At 50.8% G+C, this 16,953-nt stretch overlaps 6 protein-coding genes across 6 annotated transcripts; 1 reads left to right on the top strand and 5 right to left on the bottom strand.

The window, feature by feature from the left end:
• Positions 1-296: 296 nt before the first annotated feature.
• UA08_03643 (hypothetical protein) lies at positions 297-2,446 on the bottom strand (the record flags this gene model as incomplete). The annotated part of the gene is made up of 3 exons (XM_020265966.1): positions 297-1,232; positions 1,307-2,037; positions 2,137-2,446. The coding sequence occupies 3 exons, from the start codon at positions 2,444-2,446 to the stop codon at positions 297-299; spliced, it is 1,977 nt and encodes a 658-aa protein (XP_020121113.1).
• Positions 2,447-3,111: 665 nt separating this feature from the next.
• Positions 3,112-4,935, bottom strand: UA08_03642 (hypothetical protein; the record flags this gene model as incomplete). The annotated part of the gene is made up of 4 exons (XM_020265964.1): positions 3,112-3,998; positions 4,179-4,436; positions 4,492-4,663; positions 4,717-4,935. 4 exons carry the CDS (start codon positions 4,933-4,935, stop codon positions 3,112-3,114), a joined length of 1,536 nt encoding a protein of 511 aa, XP_020121112.1.
• A 1,894-nt stretch (positions 4,936-6,829) lies between these two features.
• Positions 6,830-7,783, bottom strand: UA08_03641 (hypothetical protein; the record flags this gene model as incomplete). The annotated part of the gene is made up of 2 exons (XM_020265963.1): positions 6,830-6,996; positions 7,069-7,783. The coding sequence occupies 2 exons, from the start codon at positions 7,781-7,783 to the stop codon at positions 6,830-6,832; spliced, it is 882 nt and encodes a 293-aa protein (XP_020121111.1).
• Positions 7,784-8,584: 801 nt separating this feature from the next.
• On the bottom strand, positions 8,585-11,177 carry UA08_03640 (Protein bimA; the record flags this gene model as incomplete). The annotated part of the gene is made up of 4 exons (XM_020265962.1): positions 8,585-8,656; positions 8,714-10,545; positions 10,608-10,781; positions 10,841-11,177. The coding sequence occupies 4 exons, from the start codon at positions 11,175-11,177 to the stop codon at positions 8,585-8,587; spliced, it is 2,415 nt and encodes an 804-aa protein (XP_020121110.1).
• Positions 11,178-11,906: 729 nt separating this feature from the next.
• On the top strand, positions 11,907-12,497 carry UA08_03639 (hypothetical protein; the record flags this gene model as incomplete). The annotated part of the gene is made up of 2 exons (XM_020265961.1): positions 11,907-11,915; positions 11,976-12,497. The coding sequence occupies 2 exons, from the start codon at positions 11,907-11,909 to the stop codon at positions 12,495-12,497; spliced, it is 531 nt and encodes a 176-aa protein (XP_020121109.1).
• A 483-nt stretch (positions 12,498-12,980) lies between these two features.
• On the bottom strand, positions 12,981-16,441 carry UA08_03638 (hypothetical protein; the record flags this gene model as incomplete). Its single annotated transcript, XM_020265960.1, has 4 exons — positions 12,981-13,938; positions 13,999-15,477; positions 15,537-16,253; positions 16,305-16,441. The coding sequence occupies 4 exons, from the start codon at positions 16,439-16,441 to the stop codon at positions 12,981-12,983; spliced, it is 3,291 nt and encodes a 1,096-aa protein (XP_020121603.1).
• Between the last annotated feature and the right edge of the window lie 512 nt (positions 16,442-16,953).

Below are 16,953 nucleotides of genomic sequence, written 5' to 3'. Positions count from 1 at the left end.
GGAAGTTAACAGCGAAGACCAATCCGTGACGCTAGTCTAGCACCGAGATAAGACTTATCAACGCGAATCAAACGACCCATAGAGGGAGAGTGCATCCCGACAAGAAATCAACAATGCAGATGTATGAAACTGTCATAACTATGAAAAGTAATTCTAAAGAAATGATCCATGTGCTATAACGCCAGCCCGGTTGCAATGCTAGAAGTGAAATGATGAACTGACGTGACCGATGGAGAAAAGAAAATGTAGGATGCGATACAACTAGATGATACCTGGCTGCGATGGCCAAGGCAAAGTCACATTAGCATGAGACTGATATCCTCCGCCTCAAGAATGGTTGGCCAGTCGCAAACGGGCGCGAGTCCCTTGTCCGTCTTATCGCGCTCCCAGACCTTCGAGATCACCAGAGTAGCCTTGTCGTATGCGCCGAGCTTGTAGAATCGGATTGATCTAGACCATTGCAGATAACGCCCGCGCAGGTCCTCAGTCATGGTCTCGGCGGCACCCACAAACCAGGGCCATGAGATACAGCCCGTAGTGAGATTTGCTTCGCACTTGATACGCTCGACGGTCTCGAGGTGGTCGATGATGCTCTCGGCATAGGGCTGCAGGTGGCGTCGGTGTACGCCGCGCACAAGCCGGGAGAAGTAGATGATGACGGCCTGAAGAAAGGCGCGCGTCTGGTGCGTGATGAGTCTTTGTGACTCCTCAGCAATAGGTAGCTGAGCGATGTTCTCCACCATACGGTCCACCGGCCACTTGAGAATCTGGAGTTCAAGGTCGTCGCACATGCTCAGGAAGGGCGCGGGGGCAACTGAGCCCGGGTGGTGTCGCGCAAAGGTCCTCTTGCGGCGGATGAGTTCGGACGTCTTACTCGCGAGAACAAGCAGCTCCAAGGGAACACCGTAAACAAACTCGCAGGCTGAATGGTCGATGGAGTCCCCCGGGCCCGAGTCCTGGAGCCACATGTCGGGTACATTGAGGCTGTCTAAAAAGTACAGCGGCCTGCAGAGCCATGCTGTCGTCGCCTCTGAGCAGGGACCCAGGTCGGCATCTAGTGCGGCGCATTGGAGATCCGTTGCTTCTCGCATGATGCGCAGATACACGTAGTCGCGGTGCAAGGATTGTGCTTTTCTCGAGTAGCGGCGGCCAGGCTTGCGCTGAGTGGTGTGAATGAAGTCCTCAATACCCTTAAGGTGCCACTTGGAGGAGCTTGTGTCTCCGGAACAGACCTAATTGAGCATATTATAATTAGAGAACCTTTTTTTTTTGTAACTTCAATCTAGACTGTACAGCCTGCAATTACCTCGATGGTGATCATGGACAGCATCGCCGCCAGAACCTCTTTGTATTTGCCCCTCTCCGACACTGGGCAGCCCGGTTGGAGACACGATTTCAGATACGTGAGCGACTGGGCAGTGTGCTTAAGCGCGACCTCTCGCCAGCTATGCGCGTCCAATGCCTGCCCCTGTCCGTGGCCGTTGGCCGCCAGGTTGTAGGCGCTAATGGTGAGCAGAGCATGTAGCAGCGCGTTGCGGGCGTGCGATGTCGTGCCCCGAAAGGCGAGTTCTCCGCAGCCCTGGAGGGCGCGAGGCAGGTGCACCGTTTTCCACGGGCCCTTCGGCGTAGTCACGGCCGTCATGAGGTCGACGATGTCCGTCTTGTAGTGATGCAGCAGCCACTCCACGTGCGCTGGCACTCGAGATGGAGTCAGTGGGGTGGGACTCGGGCTGATTGATGTGATATCGGTGGTGTCGCCAGGACTGCTGGCTGTGACCAGGGATTCCGCTGGGGATTCGCTGCCTCTCCACGACCAAGGTTCCACGACGAAGTTATTCGCTGGCGAGGCCAGTTCCGGCGAGCGACCTGCATACTGCAGCAAGTCATCGTCTATCAAGGCGTCGTCGAAAGCGCATGACGTTGGCGCCGACTCATGAAGACAAGCCTCGGTCGCAGGGAACACAGAGAACGGCCCGCAGGCAGCGGTGAGAAGGCCCGAGGAGTCGATTTGATGGAGCAGCGCGTCGAGTTTGCGATCTGAAAGGCTTTTACGCGGCGGATCTAAATGTCATGATGATGATGATGATGACTGTTGGCAGTAGATCTTTTGTGGTGGTGAGTGAGGGAGTCACTGACCGCAGAACATGATCCTCCGGTGCGATATCCCCAGTCCCACACTGTCGCAGGCGGTGGGGACTTTGCAGCCGCCGCCAGTCGCTGTCAGTGGAGCGAGCCATTGCAGGCGCTGAGCGTACCCTTTACATTCTAAGTCCCTGCCAATGCATTGCTGGCAGCTGGGACGGCCCTCGTCGCATTTCACCTTGCGCTCGCGACATGTCCAGCAGCCCGTGAAGGTCTTGGTCTTGGCTCGGGAGTGATACGACGACATGGGGGGCCGCCTTAGTCTACGGGTGATTGGTCTCGCGGCGGGATCGCGAGAAATCATGGTGTCGAATGCATTCTTCTCCTTTAAACCGGGCGCCAAGAAGCCCTAGCATGGAAATGGCTTAACATACTAATCTATTCCATTGAGAAGAGCAGTCATACCAGTCGCTACGCATGTAACTAGTCAGAGATAATGCAAAGTTTTGGCCCTGTTTGGAGCCTTGCTGCCCTGTCCTAATACACAATAGGCCTAGTGGTACTGTAACAGGAGGAAATGCGAAAGTTACACTACTGTTTTTTGGCCAATGACAATGGCCGGGCTTATCACCGCTCCACAACGGTGGGGAGGGGCCCGCGCGGGAAAGCCGCGACCCACAATTATTAATACGTGGTACGGTATTACAGTAACGACCTTTCGACACCATGCCATGGACCAGCAAGGCGCATAACAGCAAGAATGATGGCTTCTTCTGGGCTTGCTTGCCATGCCGATTGGCTGGTTTTAAAGTCTCCTTTAGGTCCTAAGTAATGCTACTACAAGGATGCCGGCCTCCCATTTAAATCCCCTGGCAAAATCGATTTTTGATCAACCCGCTCCCATTTCTACTTACTCTTCTACAACAGCAACAACAGCATCATCAACATCGTTATCATTATAGTAAAGCAATCAAAAATGGCCATCATCTGAAGCAGGCACTGGTCCCCCACCAACGGGACCCTAGCCTTCTAGACACCAATGTAGGTCAAGGCCCTCTTCCACAGCGGCTGGGAGTAGTAAAAGTCAAAAAAGGCAATGTCTTCCACAGACAAGGGCCTCCGCCCGCTGACAAGATCTGCCTGGGCCGGATCGACGATCTTGGTACGGAAGATGATCTTATAGCCGGCCCAGAGGACGAGGAAAAGAGGCACGCAGAGGAAGGTCTGGAAAAAGTTCTCGACGCTAATGTCCTCGCCGATGGGGAACAGCGAGATGTAAAAAGTGGTGCCGATGACGAAGAGGCCACTGATAAAGAGGAAAATGCTCCCCAGCGGCCAGAACTTGTTTTTGTACGCATACTGCAGCGACAGCGGATTGTCGCCTTGCGCCTTGAACGCGGCATGCATCCGCCAGTTGGTGACGGCAATCACGATATAGGCGAGGAAGTACACCGTCGAGCCGACGGAGCTAAACCACGTGAAGATAATACCGCCCGTATTGGAGCAGTTGATGTACGTCAATGTGGTGGCGAGCGCGGCCGAGAATATGAGCGAAACGTATGGCCGGCCCTTCTTATCCACGCGCCCAAAGATCTTGGGGAACATCCCCATGCGGGACATGGCCGTACTAAGACGGGAGGTAACAAACAGCGCCTCCGCGCCGAGCGCGCAGAGGCCGACGATGATGACGACATTTACCAGGTCTGGGAGGCCCTTGATGCCGGCGTCTTGCAGGGCGATCACGAAGGGTGAGGACGCCGCATTAGAGACACCCAGAAGGCGGCCGTCATTGTAGGGCACCAGGAGGGAGATAAAGATGACCGTGCTGCCGAAAAAGAGGAAAAGACGTGCGCCCAGATTGTTGACGGCGCGGGGGAGATTCCAACGCGGCATCTTCGACTCTCCATTGAGAATGCCTAGGTATTCGCCGCCGCCGCAGGAAAACGAAGCGAGGAGGAAGCACTCGCAAATACCCTGTTCCGGCGGTCAGTCCTGTTTGTTTGGAGATCCACAAGGAGGGAGCGGTGGAAGACTTGCCGCGAAGCCATTGGGAAAGGCCGGGAGCTCGGTGAAGTTCTGCAGATGGTTCGTCGAACCTGTCGGTCCACCACCAGCCAGCATCACAATGCAGCTGATGATCATGATTGCCATAACACTAATCTTGAGGAGAGCCGTGACGAATTCGAACTCGGCGAAGTACCGATTCGGGAGCGAATGGATACAGAAGATGAGCACAAGATAGAACGTCATGCAGGCTGCCGTCGGAACGGCGTCAGTCCAATATGTGAGAACAAGCCGGAAGATAGATCCCTCGGCCGCAAGAGTTGTGTGATAGGCAAACCACTCGCAGGCTCCTATTTGAAGTCAGCAACTGCGTGCGCAGCCATAGCACCAGAATCGGCATCTCACCGAGAGCAAACGCCAATGACGGATCGACAAATCGAGCGGCATGGTCGATGAAGGCGCCAGAGGTTGGGAAGATCACAGCAGCCTCGGACATGACTTGCATGTTGACCCATTGTTGCGCGCAGATCAGACTCCATCCAAGATAGAGACCGGGATAGCTTCCGTAACGGAGAGCCTGAAGAAGGGTCAGTCAGCAGCTCGCCAGTGACATGAATACGACTGACTCACTTTGCCCGTTCCGACGAAGAGACCTGAGCCAATACTGCCAGCTAGACCAATCATCTGGATGTGACGAGCTGTGAAGTTACGGTGCAGCTGCGGCTGCGGCGACGGCGGAGAGCCTTGCTCGCCGGCATACTGCACGTCGCCCGAGACACTGCCCGCCTCGATGCTGGAAACATCATTGGTGCTGTCGCCAGCTGTCTTGGTGTCGAGCTTGCTCTGCATGGTAGTGCGGCCAAATGAAGAGGAATGAAGCTGGGCCAGAGGAAGAATGATACGTGCGACTCGCGGCTCTCTCTCTCTATATGGGGGTTTGAACGTCCCCCCGTCCGACCAGCCTACTTATCTACCCTGACGCCGGCATTACTGACATCCCCAGAGATATCCTATCAAACAAAGCATGGCATTGCAGAGGTATTCGCGTTGCCCCGTCTTAGTTTTACCCCGTCTTGCTGGCGAATTGGCTGAGCTCCACCTTTCAACGTGCGAGTCCTTATCTACCAAGTCGTACGCTGTACTAGCCAAACCCTCTAAATCTTATTATCGCAAGTGGGCCTTGTTGACTGGTGGACAAGCCGATCAAGTAGCCGTCCCTGCTTCTAAAGCGAAAATGGCTGGATCGGAAGACTCGCTCTTCGCTGAGACCTGCTGCTCTCTGTCGCTGAAACCTGCCCTCCGAATGCCCTAAGATCTGGTGCGTATCTCCACCCTAATCGAGCTCCAGGGCTCTTCTATGATCTATTTTACGGAGCTAACAGCCGGAATGTCGCACGCCTATTGAGTCTATGAAGCTGATTGATTTGTCCTCTTCCTTATCAAGAGGGGACTCAACCTCGCCCAAGCTAAGAAGCCTTAGTTAGCCGAGACCTTTGAGCATCGAAAGCATATGAATTTATGAAGCTTATTATGCCCCAACTACTCCGTAGCCTGAATTGAGAATCTTACTAATACGCCAGTCCTTGGTAGTCCAGTGATTAAGATCCCCCGCTTGTCATTATGAATAGCCATAATCGCGGATGACCGGGATCTGATTCCCCTCCAGGGAGTGGTGTTTTTCTTTCTTTTTTTTTTCTCCTCTCTTTTTTGTTCTCCTTCTGTATATATATTTATATGAGCTTGTATAGTTACTAATAAGGACTATGTGAAGCTATACAAACGTCACACAATGTGCCGAGCAGATCGGGGTAGACTAACGATAACAAGGCCCTATAGGTCCCCTGCCTTAGGCTACACATCGTTCTATCCTTCCATAACAGCCCTCTCAAGCCATGATCCCTTTCATCAGGTTACAATTATCAATTTATATTTAATGAGTCAAGACCGCCAGATTTCAGCTTATATACTGAACTAGTGTTTGCGGCCTATACTCTTCTTTTCCACCGTTCCAGGGATGGGCCTTCACCTGGGAGCTGAAACACGGTGCGACGCAATATTCGTCTAATGGATTGCTAGCCACGATATCTGGCAGCCAGAGGTATACACTTTTGAGTACACTCCAACCTTGGGCGAAACATCGGTGGGATGGATGCTGTCCGATGTGAGGAGATATCTGATCCTCGCCTCGCTTTGTCCAGCACGTTGACTGATTGTCTAGAGGATTTGTATGTACTTCCAACTATGGACAAATATGTGCCAAAAGAAATTGCCTCCACGACCACGGTATAGTCTACGCAGTCTGGAAACAAGGGACCAAAAGAGAGACAGGGCTTGATTTCTTCACAAGTTGAATGCTATTGTTCAGGTAGCCTGCTCACTACGAAACACCTACTCATGGTGGGCTAGAAACTTCCATAGAAATTTCCTAAACAGGAAATAATGACTCAAAAGAGTAATACGCATTCTCCTCGTTTCATCAACCCTTGACTTTACTTTCGATAGGATTACTTAATCATATCCAGACCTTGACCATTTAAGACAGAAATTGAAAAATAGGTTAAGGGGCGCTTCACATCATACGCACTGTCTAACTATACAAAAGTCTCATTCATCCAAAGCAAGCACCAACCGCTCCGACACTCTAATAATAGTAGTATTCATCATAACAATAGCCATTGTTCTTTCTCTCTCTCTCTCTCTTCTCATGAAAGTGGGAAAGAAAGAAACAAACAAAGTAAACAACTTAAAGGTCCACGGCAGTGCTGGTAGATCCACCGTCAAGCTCTTCTTTCTGTTCCTCGGACTTGTGTGATAGCTCTGTGAGAGTCTTCAGCATGGTATCGCGTGTATCGGTAGTCAATTTATCGACATCGGCGGTTTGCAAATCCTTTGTTTCGATGGGTGGGAGGACTAGCAGAAAATGTTTTGATTAGATGGAATATAGAATACGGCGTAGGTGAATAGAAGAGACTGTGAACCCACCTTTAATCCTGATAGCACCCGACTCAAACACAAACTTTCGAGCATTCAACACATGCGAATAATTCTCCACTACCACCGGCACAATAGGAACACCCGCCTTGACAGCAAGATGGAAAGCGCCTTTCTTAAAGGGGAGCAACTCCGGCTCATCGGAATAGCTCCTTGTGCCCTCCGGAAAGATAAACACACTCTGCTTATACTCCTGCATTTCTCTGGCGGCACCATCAAAGGCCTTCACGGCCGTCTCGCGGTTCGCGCGATCAATAAAGACTGTTCCCGACAGGGCCATGAACCAGCCCAAAAACGGCCAGGATTTGAGAGACTTCTTCGCTGTCACGCTGCAATAGGGCGGGAAAATAGTGCCTAGCATCAACACGTCCAGTTCGGTCTGGTGGTTGCCGATAAATACCGCGGGTCGCGTGGAGAGGTATTGCTGGCCCTCGATGATGTCAAATCGCACGCCCGTGGAATATCGCATTACCCACTTGAAGCTGCGAGCGGTGGCCCATTGAGACACGCGTCCGTATCCGACTAGACGTAGTACTATGGACGCAATGACGCCGTATGTGGCGCATATGAGTAGCGATGCGTAGGAGGATAGACATCTGGCGACAAAGCCGGCCTTGGGCACTTTGGCGGCTGATAGGGCGAAGATGGATACCGTGAGGGTGAAGTAGGACGCTATGCCTGTGGTAATGTAGGATAGAATCGCCATGTTGTGGTGACAGGAGAGACTCTTGGTTGATGAGGTGTGCGTGGAGTCGAGCGAGATGTGAGTTTTTATTCTATTTTCTCTCTCTATTTTTTTGTATCTGAAAAAAAGAAAAACCCTGTCGCTGATGAGAGACTTTTGACAGACTGCGGAGGCGTTGACTGGAAGAATATAAACTCAAACTCGATACCGGGTGCCGATGGCCATGGTTTCACTGTAGAAATAACAGCTGACAATGCTGAGCAGGCGAATGTCGAGAGAGCACGGGAGTTCCTCGTGATTTGGAGGATCGCCGACGATGATGTTGACTCTTTTGAGGTTTCCCCACAGGCTAAATTCGGAGTAGCCTACAACCGGCCCACTAAATTTGTTTACAACTTACAACTTCACACTGCACAGTATCGGCCTGTTGATTAAGAAATAAGAAATTCCTCTAATCATAGCATCAAGCATGTCCATCATAATTATATCGCGGCAACGATGATCGCGAAAAGGCAAGGAAGGTAATATACAAAAAGACAAGGCTACCATGAGTAGACCTCACAGCGTGCAATTTGCAAGAACAGTGTTATAACTTAAAGTGAGCAGGCCACCAAATTCCGAATTTAAGAATGTCCAGAGAAAAATAACAGAGATAAAGAAGCCTTGACCGTAACGCCACCCCGTTTTTCTATGCATGTCCAAGCAGAATGTCGCGTCCATCGAGTACGCCGAAGTATGTGAGCACCATGGGTAAACAGCAAATCAGAGAGGTACGGTACACTATGTGCAGTGGAGGTGACAGACGACGACCTAACCAAGCGTTCATGCCATGTCAGCGTCATCCTCCTCCTCATCATCCAATGATTCCATTGCGTCCTTTATATACTGTGCTGCCTACGGAATTAGTGAGCATTTGGACCAATTAATAAATGGAGTTAGGCCGCTACTTACCTTGGGATCAAGATTTAGGGCCGTGGTGAAGTGTTTAATTGCGTTGGCCTTGTCGTGAAGCATCTTATAAATCTTTCCGAGTAAATAGTGGACGTTTGCTTCGTCCGGAGAGATGTCCTTCAGCACTTTGAGTTCTGCCAGAGCCAACTTGAGTTCGTCCAGCTTCATGAGAACGCGTGCCTTTCGGAATCTGGCCAACACTGATTTTGGCGCGAGTGATGTGGCACGACTATAATGGAACAAAGCGGTCTTGGGGTTGTTCATCTTCTCAATCACAAGGCCCATGCAACAGATCAGAACTGCGTTACTAGGGTTGATTTGTACGGCGTTGCGGTAATGCTGCTCCGCATATTCGAGCTTGCCCATCTTTTCGTAAACTTGGCCGAGGCCATACCAAGAGTTGTAATGTCTACTGTCGACGCTGATTCCTTTTCGGAAGGCATCGAGTGCCTTATCGTATTCCTCGTTTGCAACATGTTCGTGACCCTGGAGAGCAAACGCATAGGCAAAGCGAGGATCAAGCTGTGTGGCACGTTTGAAACACTTCAATGCTTGGTCGTGATCTCGTTGGTGTGAGAATGAGTTGCCGATAGCACACCACGCCTGCGGAGATAGCCGATCTACCTCCATCAACTCGTGGGCTAGATATGACAGTTCAACATCATTCTTGAGGTGCCATAGCACGGTCGAGTATATTTCCATATCTTCCAACCGAGACGGTGCCAAGGCCTTGACTCGTATGAAATACTTCTCAGCGTCAGAATAGAGCGCCTGTTCATAGTAAGCTCGCCCCATCTGCGATAGAACCCATGGCGTTTCTCGCTGCGCTTGCGGCAAGAGATTGAAGGCCTGAACAGACTCCTGGCATTTATACCTGGTCAAGTTGTGGTACGCTGTAGCCAATTTACCAAAGAGATCTAATATCCATGAAAGAGCCTCCATTTCTTTCGAGCGGTCCGTGACTGCGCTCTTAGTAGGATGGCTGTTGCTGCCAGAGGCAGTGGAGTGCGTGCCAGGTGCACGAGGTTCCCTATTGTCTGGCTCTGAACCGCTGATCACGGTCTTCCTATTCCCGCTGACTACACGACCAACGTTGGTAGTCGTAGCAGTCCGTCCCTTTGCCCCAGTAGCCCTGACCTTTTTCACCTCTCGTCCATCCCTTGAGGTCAATGTCGAAGTCGCTAATCTAGTAGACGTGGGCCTTATGTGATTCAGCAGACGAGTGCTTCGGCGCTGTGGCGCACCTGGTTCAACGGGCTGGGGAGCGGGATGGGCAACCTGGCCAGATATGGTTCGCTTCCTGTCACCTGCGGTGGAGACGGGGATTGGCTCTGCATCCATTGGAACAATATTCTGATCTTCTGATTCCACTCTTGATCGTATTCTTGACTTCAAAGCAGTGGCTTTCATTCTCGGGGGTGGGTCCCCATACTCGACTTGCTGTATAGTCCTATTTCGCCGAGTAGGAGCAAGAGGAGGATCCCAAATATCAGTAGAGGATGTTGCACCATTGACAATGCGAGCATCTTCGGTCTCAGTCTGGCCTTCAGGTACTTCGTGAATAACCGTTGTACCCACTGATGCTACGCTGACATTGCTTCCGTTTAGCTTTTCCCACAATGCTGAGCTTCCATTCGAGACGCCAGCGTCACCTTTTGGCGTAGAAAAAAATGGGTCACTATTAAAATTTGTATTTGAATGCATCTGTAGAGGGCCGTTCGACGCCATTGTCTTGTCGCAAATTGCGGTTGGGTCAGGTTGAGGTGCTGCTTGTAACATAGCGACCAGCTCTGGACTTAATCGGTATATGTTGGGAACTCGGATGTTGACCCCTGTGGATATTTAGTCCTTTCAAGATATGGGTTTTTATGTTACAAGTATGCATTAAACTCACCAGCTTCACAAAGTCCCATAAACGCATCCCACATAAAAGGATTGAGCTTCAAGGCCTCAACGTAGCATTCTACAGCTTGTGCAAGATCCTTGTGAGCTTGCCACAATTTCCCTTGTAAGCAGAGCACCGCAGCTGCATCTGGTAAGTGGTGACGGCGTGTTTCGCTATGCTTGTCTACATCCACAATTAGTACAACACAGACGCGTTTGCTCGTTTGACCGACGTATGCTCACTCCAATGGCTCTTTGAAGCCCAAAGGCTCCGGCTTCTCTCAAGAGCGGTGATCCCATCCATGTATTTCCCCAAGTCCAGACATGCTTGTGCATGGACATACGAGCATCCGACGTGGGTTCCCCGAGAACCAGAATTTCGGCTGTATTCCCAAGCGGCCTTGGGCTGACCGCTCAGAAGATGGCATAGCGCGAGTAGATACGAGGCTTCGGATGACCTGGGTTCGTAGGCGTGGAGGCGGCCGGCTAGGAAAAGCGCATTCTTGACGAGATTGTTGTCAAGATGGTAGTAGATCAGTTGCCTGAGCTGGGTGGATATGTGAGACGTGGAAGGCGCCATGACGAGTGACTAAATGATAGAGGCAATCGAGGAAAAACCTGAGAAGATGGTGCCGCAGTTAAGGGCAAGGAAAGGCTGGCGAGGAATAGGGAGGGCGAAGTGAGGATTGCTCTAAGGTCGGACGCATCGAGAGGCGTCAACAATGCGCCAATTGTTTATAAATCGTCGCGACTTCGTTAGTGCGGTGCAAAAGGAGAACGGCAATTTGCGATGATCGTCGACAGAACAGAGTGGCGGCGTTGATGAGCGATGTCAGACAGCTAACAGCTGAGCACTGTTTGTGTATAGCAGCAACAAAAACAATCGGCGGAGTTCTCTATGCAAACCGAAAGTGGAGACCGCGCCTGTTAGTGAATAAAGAAGCCCAAGCCCGCGAGTGAGCTCACACGAGCAGGAAGCGCATACTATCGGCCAAGGGAGGGACGGAGGCAGATCCAGTAAGGCTAGGAGTGGATGGTGAGGATACGTCGGAGGGTTGATATCAATGCTGGCTGGAGTGGCGTGAGGGAGGCGAGGTGGAAGAGAGTTGCTGTTGGATGTTTTGGGCTGTGGCGGCGGCAGGAGGGAAAGCGGCGGTGCCTTGCTGCCTCGCCGCCCGTTGTGTAGGGCAACCGCCGTGTTCTTCTTTCTCTCTTGCACGCTGTTTGCGGCTGTCCTCTTCGACCTGGCACCGCACTCTGCACGCTGCGCGCAGCCATTATCTCTCCGAATACATACAGAACCAGTGCAATGGCTCAGGTAATAATACCATGACATATACTCTACATATCTGCGAGCTTACTCTTTATACTCCAACAGAAAGCGGCGAAATCTCTGGCGGCTCGCAATGCGGCATTGCTGAACAGGTCGCATATCATCACGCTCTCACTGCATGTCCTATTTCTGCTATTGCACTGGCTCTTCAACCGCCCAAGCGCTCTGCTGCCCTATGCCCTCTTCACTTTTCCTGCACTCGCCATCGAGTTCTATCTTGAGCGCCTCGGACGGCCGCGATACAGCCATTATGATGGATCGCTCAAGTCAGCCGGCGAGGACCTGGGTGCCTCTGGCTTGACGGAGTACATGTGGGATATTACATACTGGACATGGGGCTGCATGGTTGCCGTCTGTCTGTTCAATAACCGGGCTTGGTGGCTATATCTGGCCGTTCCGCTGTGGTCAATCTATTTGGCCTGGACTACTTTCTTTGGCATTAAGAACGGGCTGGCTGGTATGGGAGGCGCGAATGATGAGGCGTCTAGTGGTGGTGCCACTGGTGCGTCCAGTAAAAGACAGCAGAAGTTGGAAAAACGCGGTGGCCAACGTGTACAATACCGGTAGAAAGGAAGTTTACAGGTGCGATATAAAAGCGGATGAGATCAATCAGTAAAATGAGGTTCAACTCATCGTCACTGTGCATTAAATCCGAGATATTCTGTACGTTACATTGGCCCAATGGCCGCTGATGAATATAAAAAATGACAAAAAGGAGAAAGAAAAAAAAAAGCATAAAAGAAAAACATTGAGGTCGTGATAATGAAACAAAGAGTATTGAGATCCAGTGCGAAATAGCAGAAGGGGGGAAATCCAATACACACATCCGCAACGAAGTTGGGGATCAAATCAGCGTGAATTTCGACGAACGTAGTCAAGGGAAGCAAAAGAGAATACATCGAAGTAGCCGCGTAAGAGGATATCATGAAAATTTTTAGCCAAAGGGCAAGATGTAAGAAAATGATTCGTGTTGTTGTCACTCAATCATTGCCAAGGCAGGTCTCTGGCTGCATCAGAAAAACCAAGAAAAGCGCATGTGATTTGATTTCCTCATAATTCATCTTTGACCTTGCTTGCCGCACTGTTGATAACGGAGCTAGCCTCGGACTGGAGGTTGGTCGCGCCGTCACCCACATGGGAAGCTACATCTGTGATATGAGAAGAAGCAGAAGAAAAGGCTTCGGATCCGTAGCTTGAGGCTGATGAAAGAGCAGCCGCGGGATAAGGCGTCTCATAGGCGGATCGGAGTCTGCTCATGACGCTTTCTGTAAATGCAGGCTCTTTTCCAACCACAAGCTCGGAAACGAAACTTTCAAGGGCCTCAAAGCGAGATACTTGCTGGTCATAGAGCTGTTGTACCAGGGGAGTCGGTGCGCCGTATATCTGCTCACTGGCTTGTGAAATCATACTCTGCCAGCGTTCAGAGGCCTGGCTGGTTATTGACTCGAAAGTCCCCGTTGGTGTTCCAAAGATAGCCGAGCTGGCTGATTCAGAAGCGACAGACAATGATGACGACGCCGCCGCCATGGCGTTGCTGTATTTCGACAAGGCATCATCAATGACACTGCGAGCAGAATCACCGCCTTTGTCTGCTACTGAGCTGGCGGAGGCAACGACAGCAGCTAGACTCGAAGATGCTAAGCCCGAGACTTGGTGAAATTGGCTGATAGCTTCTTCCAAAAGACCCTGAGGGTCGATAACGGATGGCGTTGGAGAGGGAGAAGGTTCGGGCTCGTAAATTACGTCAGACGCAGAGGAGATGAATGCTGAGTATTGGTCATGAGCAAGTCCGATGGCTTCGTAATAGCGGCGCTGAGCATCAAGGAAAATAGGATTCTGTGTGGCTGTAGGGGTAGGTGCTATTGAGGCCTTCAAATTGGAAAACTGCGCGGACGCAATACTGAGGCCCTCCTGTAAGCGTGATGAGGCAACAGATGATATAGATTCCAAAACGGAGGTTGTAGTTTGAGAACCAGGTACGGGAAGGTTGTAAAAAGCCGAAGAGGCCCTACGTATCACCTAAAGTTAGTGTTGAAATATAAAATGAACATAAACATGGCAGACTTACGCCGCAACAGCCTGTTCATATCTCTCAGAAGCAGCAATCGCAAACTGCTCGCCGACGGATGGCGTCGTCCCATACAATATGCTTGAAGCAGCTTCCACTGCACTGGAGTATTGATCGCGGACCACCGAAGCTGCCTGATCTCCTACGCTGGATGTGGTGGCCTGAGCAAATAAGGCTTCACTGGCTGCTTTTGTAGCCTCCGCGTACCGTTCGCTGGCCTCGCTGGCAAGACTTACCATCTGCTCGGAGAATCTGTGTTCTTGGTCATCATCAAGTATAGGTACTTGATTTGTCACAACCTGAGCCGCAACACCTCCCCAAACTTTACTGTCACTGCTTCGGACATCATCCTTCTCCCCCAAAGCTTCTGCTACTTCGGGCTCGTTTTCATCTTCAAAGCGATCGGCTGTTGCGCCGGTAGGAACTTCAGGTGTCACATCTGCTAGCTCTATTCGTACTGTGGTTGTTTTGTCAAACTCGGTTTCGACCTCTTCAAAGGTTGCAGATGGTGCGGCAGAAGATGCACCACTCATCTCTGGGTCGTCGATGGATATAGACTCTGAGAGAGATTCTTCTTCTACGTTGTCCTCCTCAGGTCTCACTAAAGCTGGAGGTGGTTCAGTCCTGGTCTCGAAATCCTCGCTAACTTCCCTTGCCTGGATCTTCCATTTTCCAACTTCTTTGAGCCGCGATAGCTCCTTAGCGGCATCCTCAGCAGTGGTCATGCCCCTAGAAAGGATGTCCTCTGCAATAATCTTGGCCTCCTCTACCTTTGCGTGTTTGAGACCAGCCTCGTAAACCTCGCCCCTCCATTTATCAAACTGCTTCTTAAGAGCATGGTATTTTGCCCAATCCTTGTAAGTAACTTCATCCATCACGGCCCATCGTATACCAATTTCCTGCAGCCCAAGATCACGAATGCTGTCCAACACTTCTAGCGTGGAATCTGCGGCGGCCGTTACTCTTCGATCAAGTTCCTTTTCGAAGGTATTATACCATTCCCTAAGAGCATGGGCACGATCTCTGATTTCAGTCCCCACTAAACGTATAAAGTGTAAAAGATCCTCATTTGCCTTCTCCTCTTCATAAGGAGCGTCATATGGAGGAAGCTGTTGGATGATTTCATTGATGTGTTCTTTAATCCTCAAAATTTCGTGCTGTTGGACAGTGTGCAAGGCTTCGATCAAGGCCTCCCCATGCGTTTTGGCCCCGCTCTCGAGTTGGCTGTTCACAATATGTGACACTCGATCTCCCAGATCATCAACTCCCTTGTCAGCAGCCATGGCGAACTTCTGTTGCCAGATAAGTAGATCAGAAGCGATCTGTTCCCTGGCAGTTTCAACTCGTTGCTCGAGAGTAAGGGAAGATTGCGTGGCCTCAGCACTTTTTGTTGTAGATGTTGTGGCAGCTGTTGTCTGCGGCTCGCTAACAGTACTCGCTGTAGGCGTGGCCGCTCCTGTAACGAAATATTCGGTGGAGCTGATTTTGTCACTAGATTAGCAAGCTGGTTAGACAATTAATCGTTAACTCTCACTTACCTTTCATATTCATCAACGACAGTCCTGAGCTTTTTACCTTCGCGGTACGAAGCCAATCTTTCTCCAATTTTAACGAGCTGCGGCTCCACATTCTCGCTATACAGTCCAGTAACAGTAGGCAGCAGACTGCCTTTGACGAAGATAGCCAGGGTGGACCATCCTTGGTGGGCTAACGGAATCACAGTCCGAGTAAGAACATCCCGACTGGACGAATAAGCCCTTACAATTAAGGGCTTTGAACGAATATATGAGGGAAGAATGTATCCATTGTGAATATCGGTGGCTTGATTTGAAATGGTTTCAGTATATGGGGTTACAACGTCTAGGACTTGCTGCACGTAAGGATCCAGCTTGTCCTTATAGAGAGTATGTGCTGAGGCCTGAATCGACATCAGTTGTGGCACCGCCACCACCTCCCATTTTTGCTGACCGTATTCTCCAGCTTGTGCGATGGCTGGAGCGCCGTACGTTTCATACCCATGTTTCGCGATTCTCGAAGCAGGGGTATATACGCGCTCGTTGAGGACCGAAGTATAGGGGCGCGCTCGCTCAACGTAAGGTGCAGCATAGGCTTGGTAATATCGGTCGACATGAGGATCGACGTACGAGCGCGTAATCAGATATGGCTTGCAAACACGAGGAGAAGAATCATCCAGGGCCGATATATCAGATGGACAGCGGAGGAACGGCGTGAGGACAGTATACCAGATGCAGAGTCTGAAAAGTCAATATATGTGCAATTTGTTTCGCGGCCGACAGTGTACGAACCTCGCAACGAGAGCTAGAAGCCAGCGAAAGTAGCTACGTCGTGGCCTATCTCTTCGTCCTGGGCCAGACGGTTTCGCCTCTTCTAAAGAATCGGGGATGTTGCCGTTTCGAATCCTCTCGTTCACCGGGGAACTCATGTTGAGCCCGGTGGATTTTACGTCGCGTATTTCTTGATCCCCGAGAATGAGAGCATATAATCACTGCAGGCAGTGCAAGGCTGCAGGCATTTCAGGACGCAGTGAGGAATCTGCGACCTAGTTCACCATGCCGAAAATTCACCTGTAAGTTGCAACTGTACTAGCCAGCTTAGTCTCGCGTGCCGAGGATGTTACCGCGTGGTCTGAGCTCACGTCAATGTACAGTTCACTGCAAACAGAAAGGCCGGTCACTCACCAACGCAAATTCAATGTGGGATAGATAGATAGATCAGAGACTCTCCCAAGAAGAGTACGTCTTGAAAGAACGAAGTTTACTGATGGCGTCTTTGCTGGGCCTTGTTTTGGCAGACTAATGTTTGCTGAGATCATAGCTCCAATCGCGGCGCGCCCGACCTATCAGGTTGCCGCCCAGCAAGGCGGTGTGGGTACTGCACATGTTCTGCAGAAGTATATTACCGCCAGTATTAAATACAAGACTAAGTCATTCCGGG

This window comes from Talaromyces atroroseus, assembly GCF_001907595.1.
Source record: "Talaromyces atroroseus strain IBT 11181 chromosome Unknown scaffold_3, whole genome shotgun sequence".
Classification (NCBI taxonomy): Eukaryota; Fungi; Ascomycota; class Eurotiomycetes; order Eurotiales; family Trichocomaceae; genus Talaromyces; species Talaromyces atroroseus.
The sequence above is the reverse complement of the archived record's forward strand: the minus strand, read 5'-3'. Positions and strand labels throughout refer to the sequence as shown.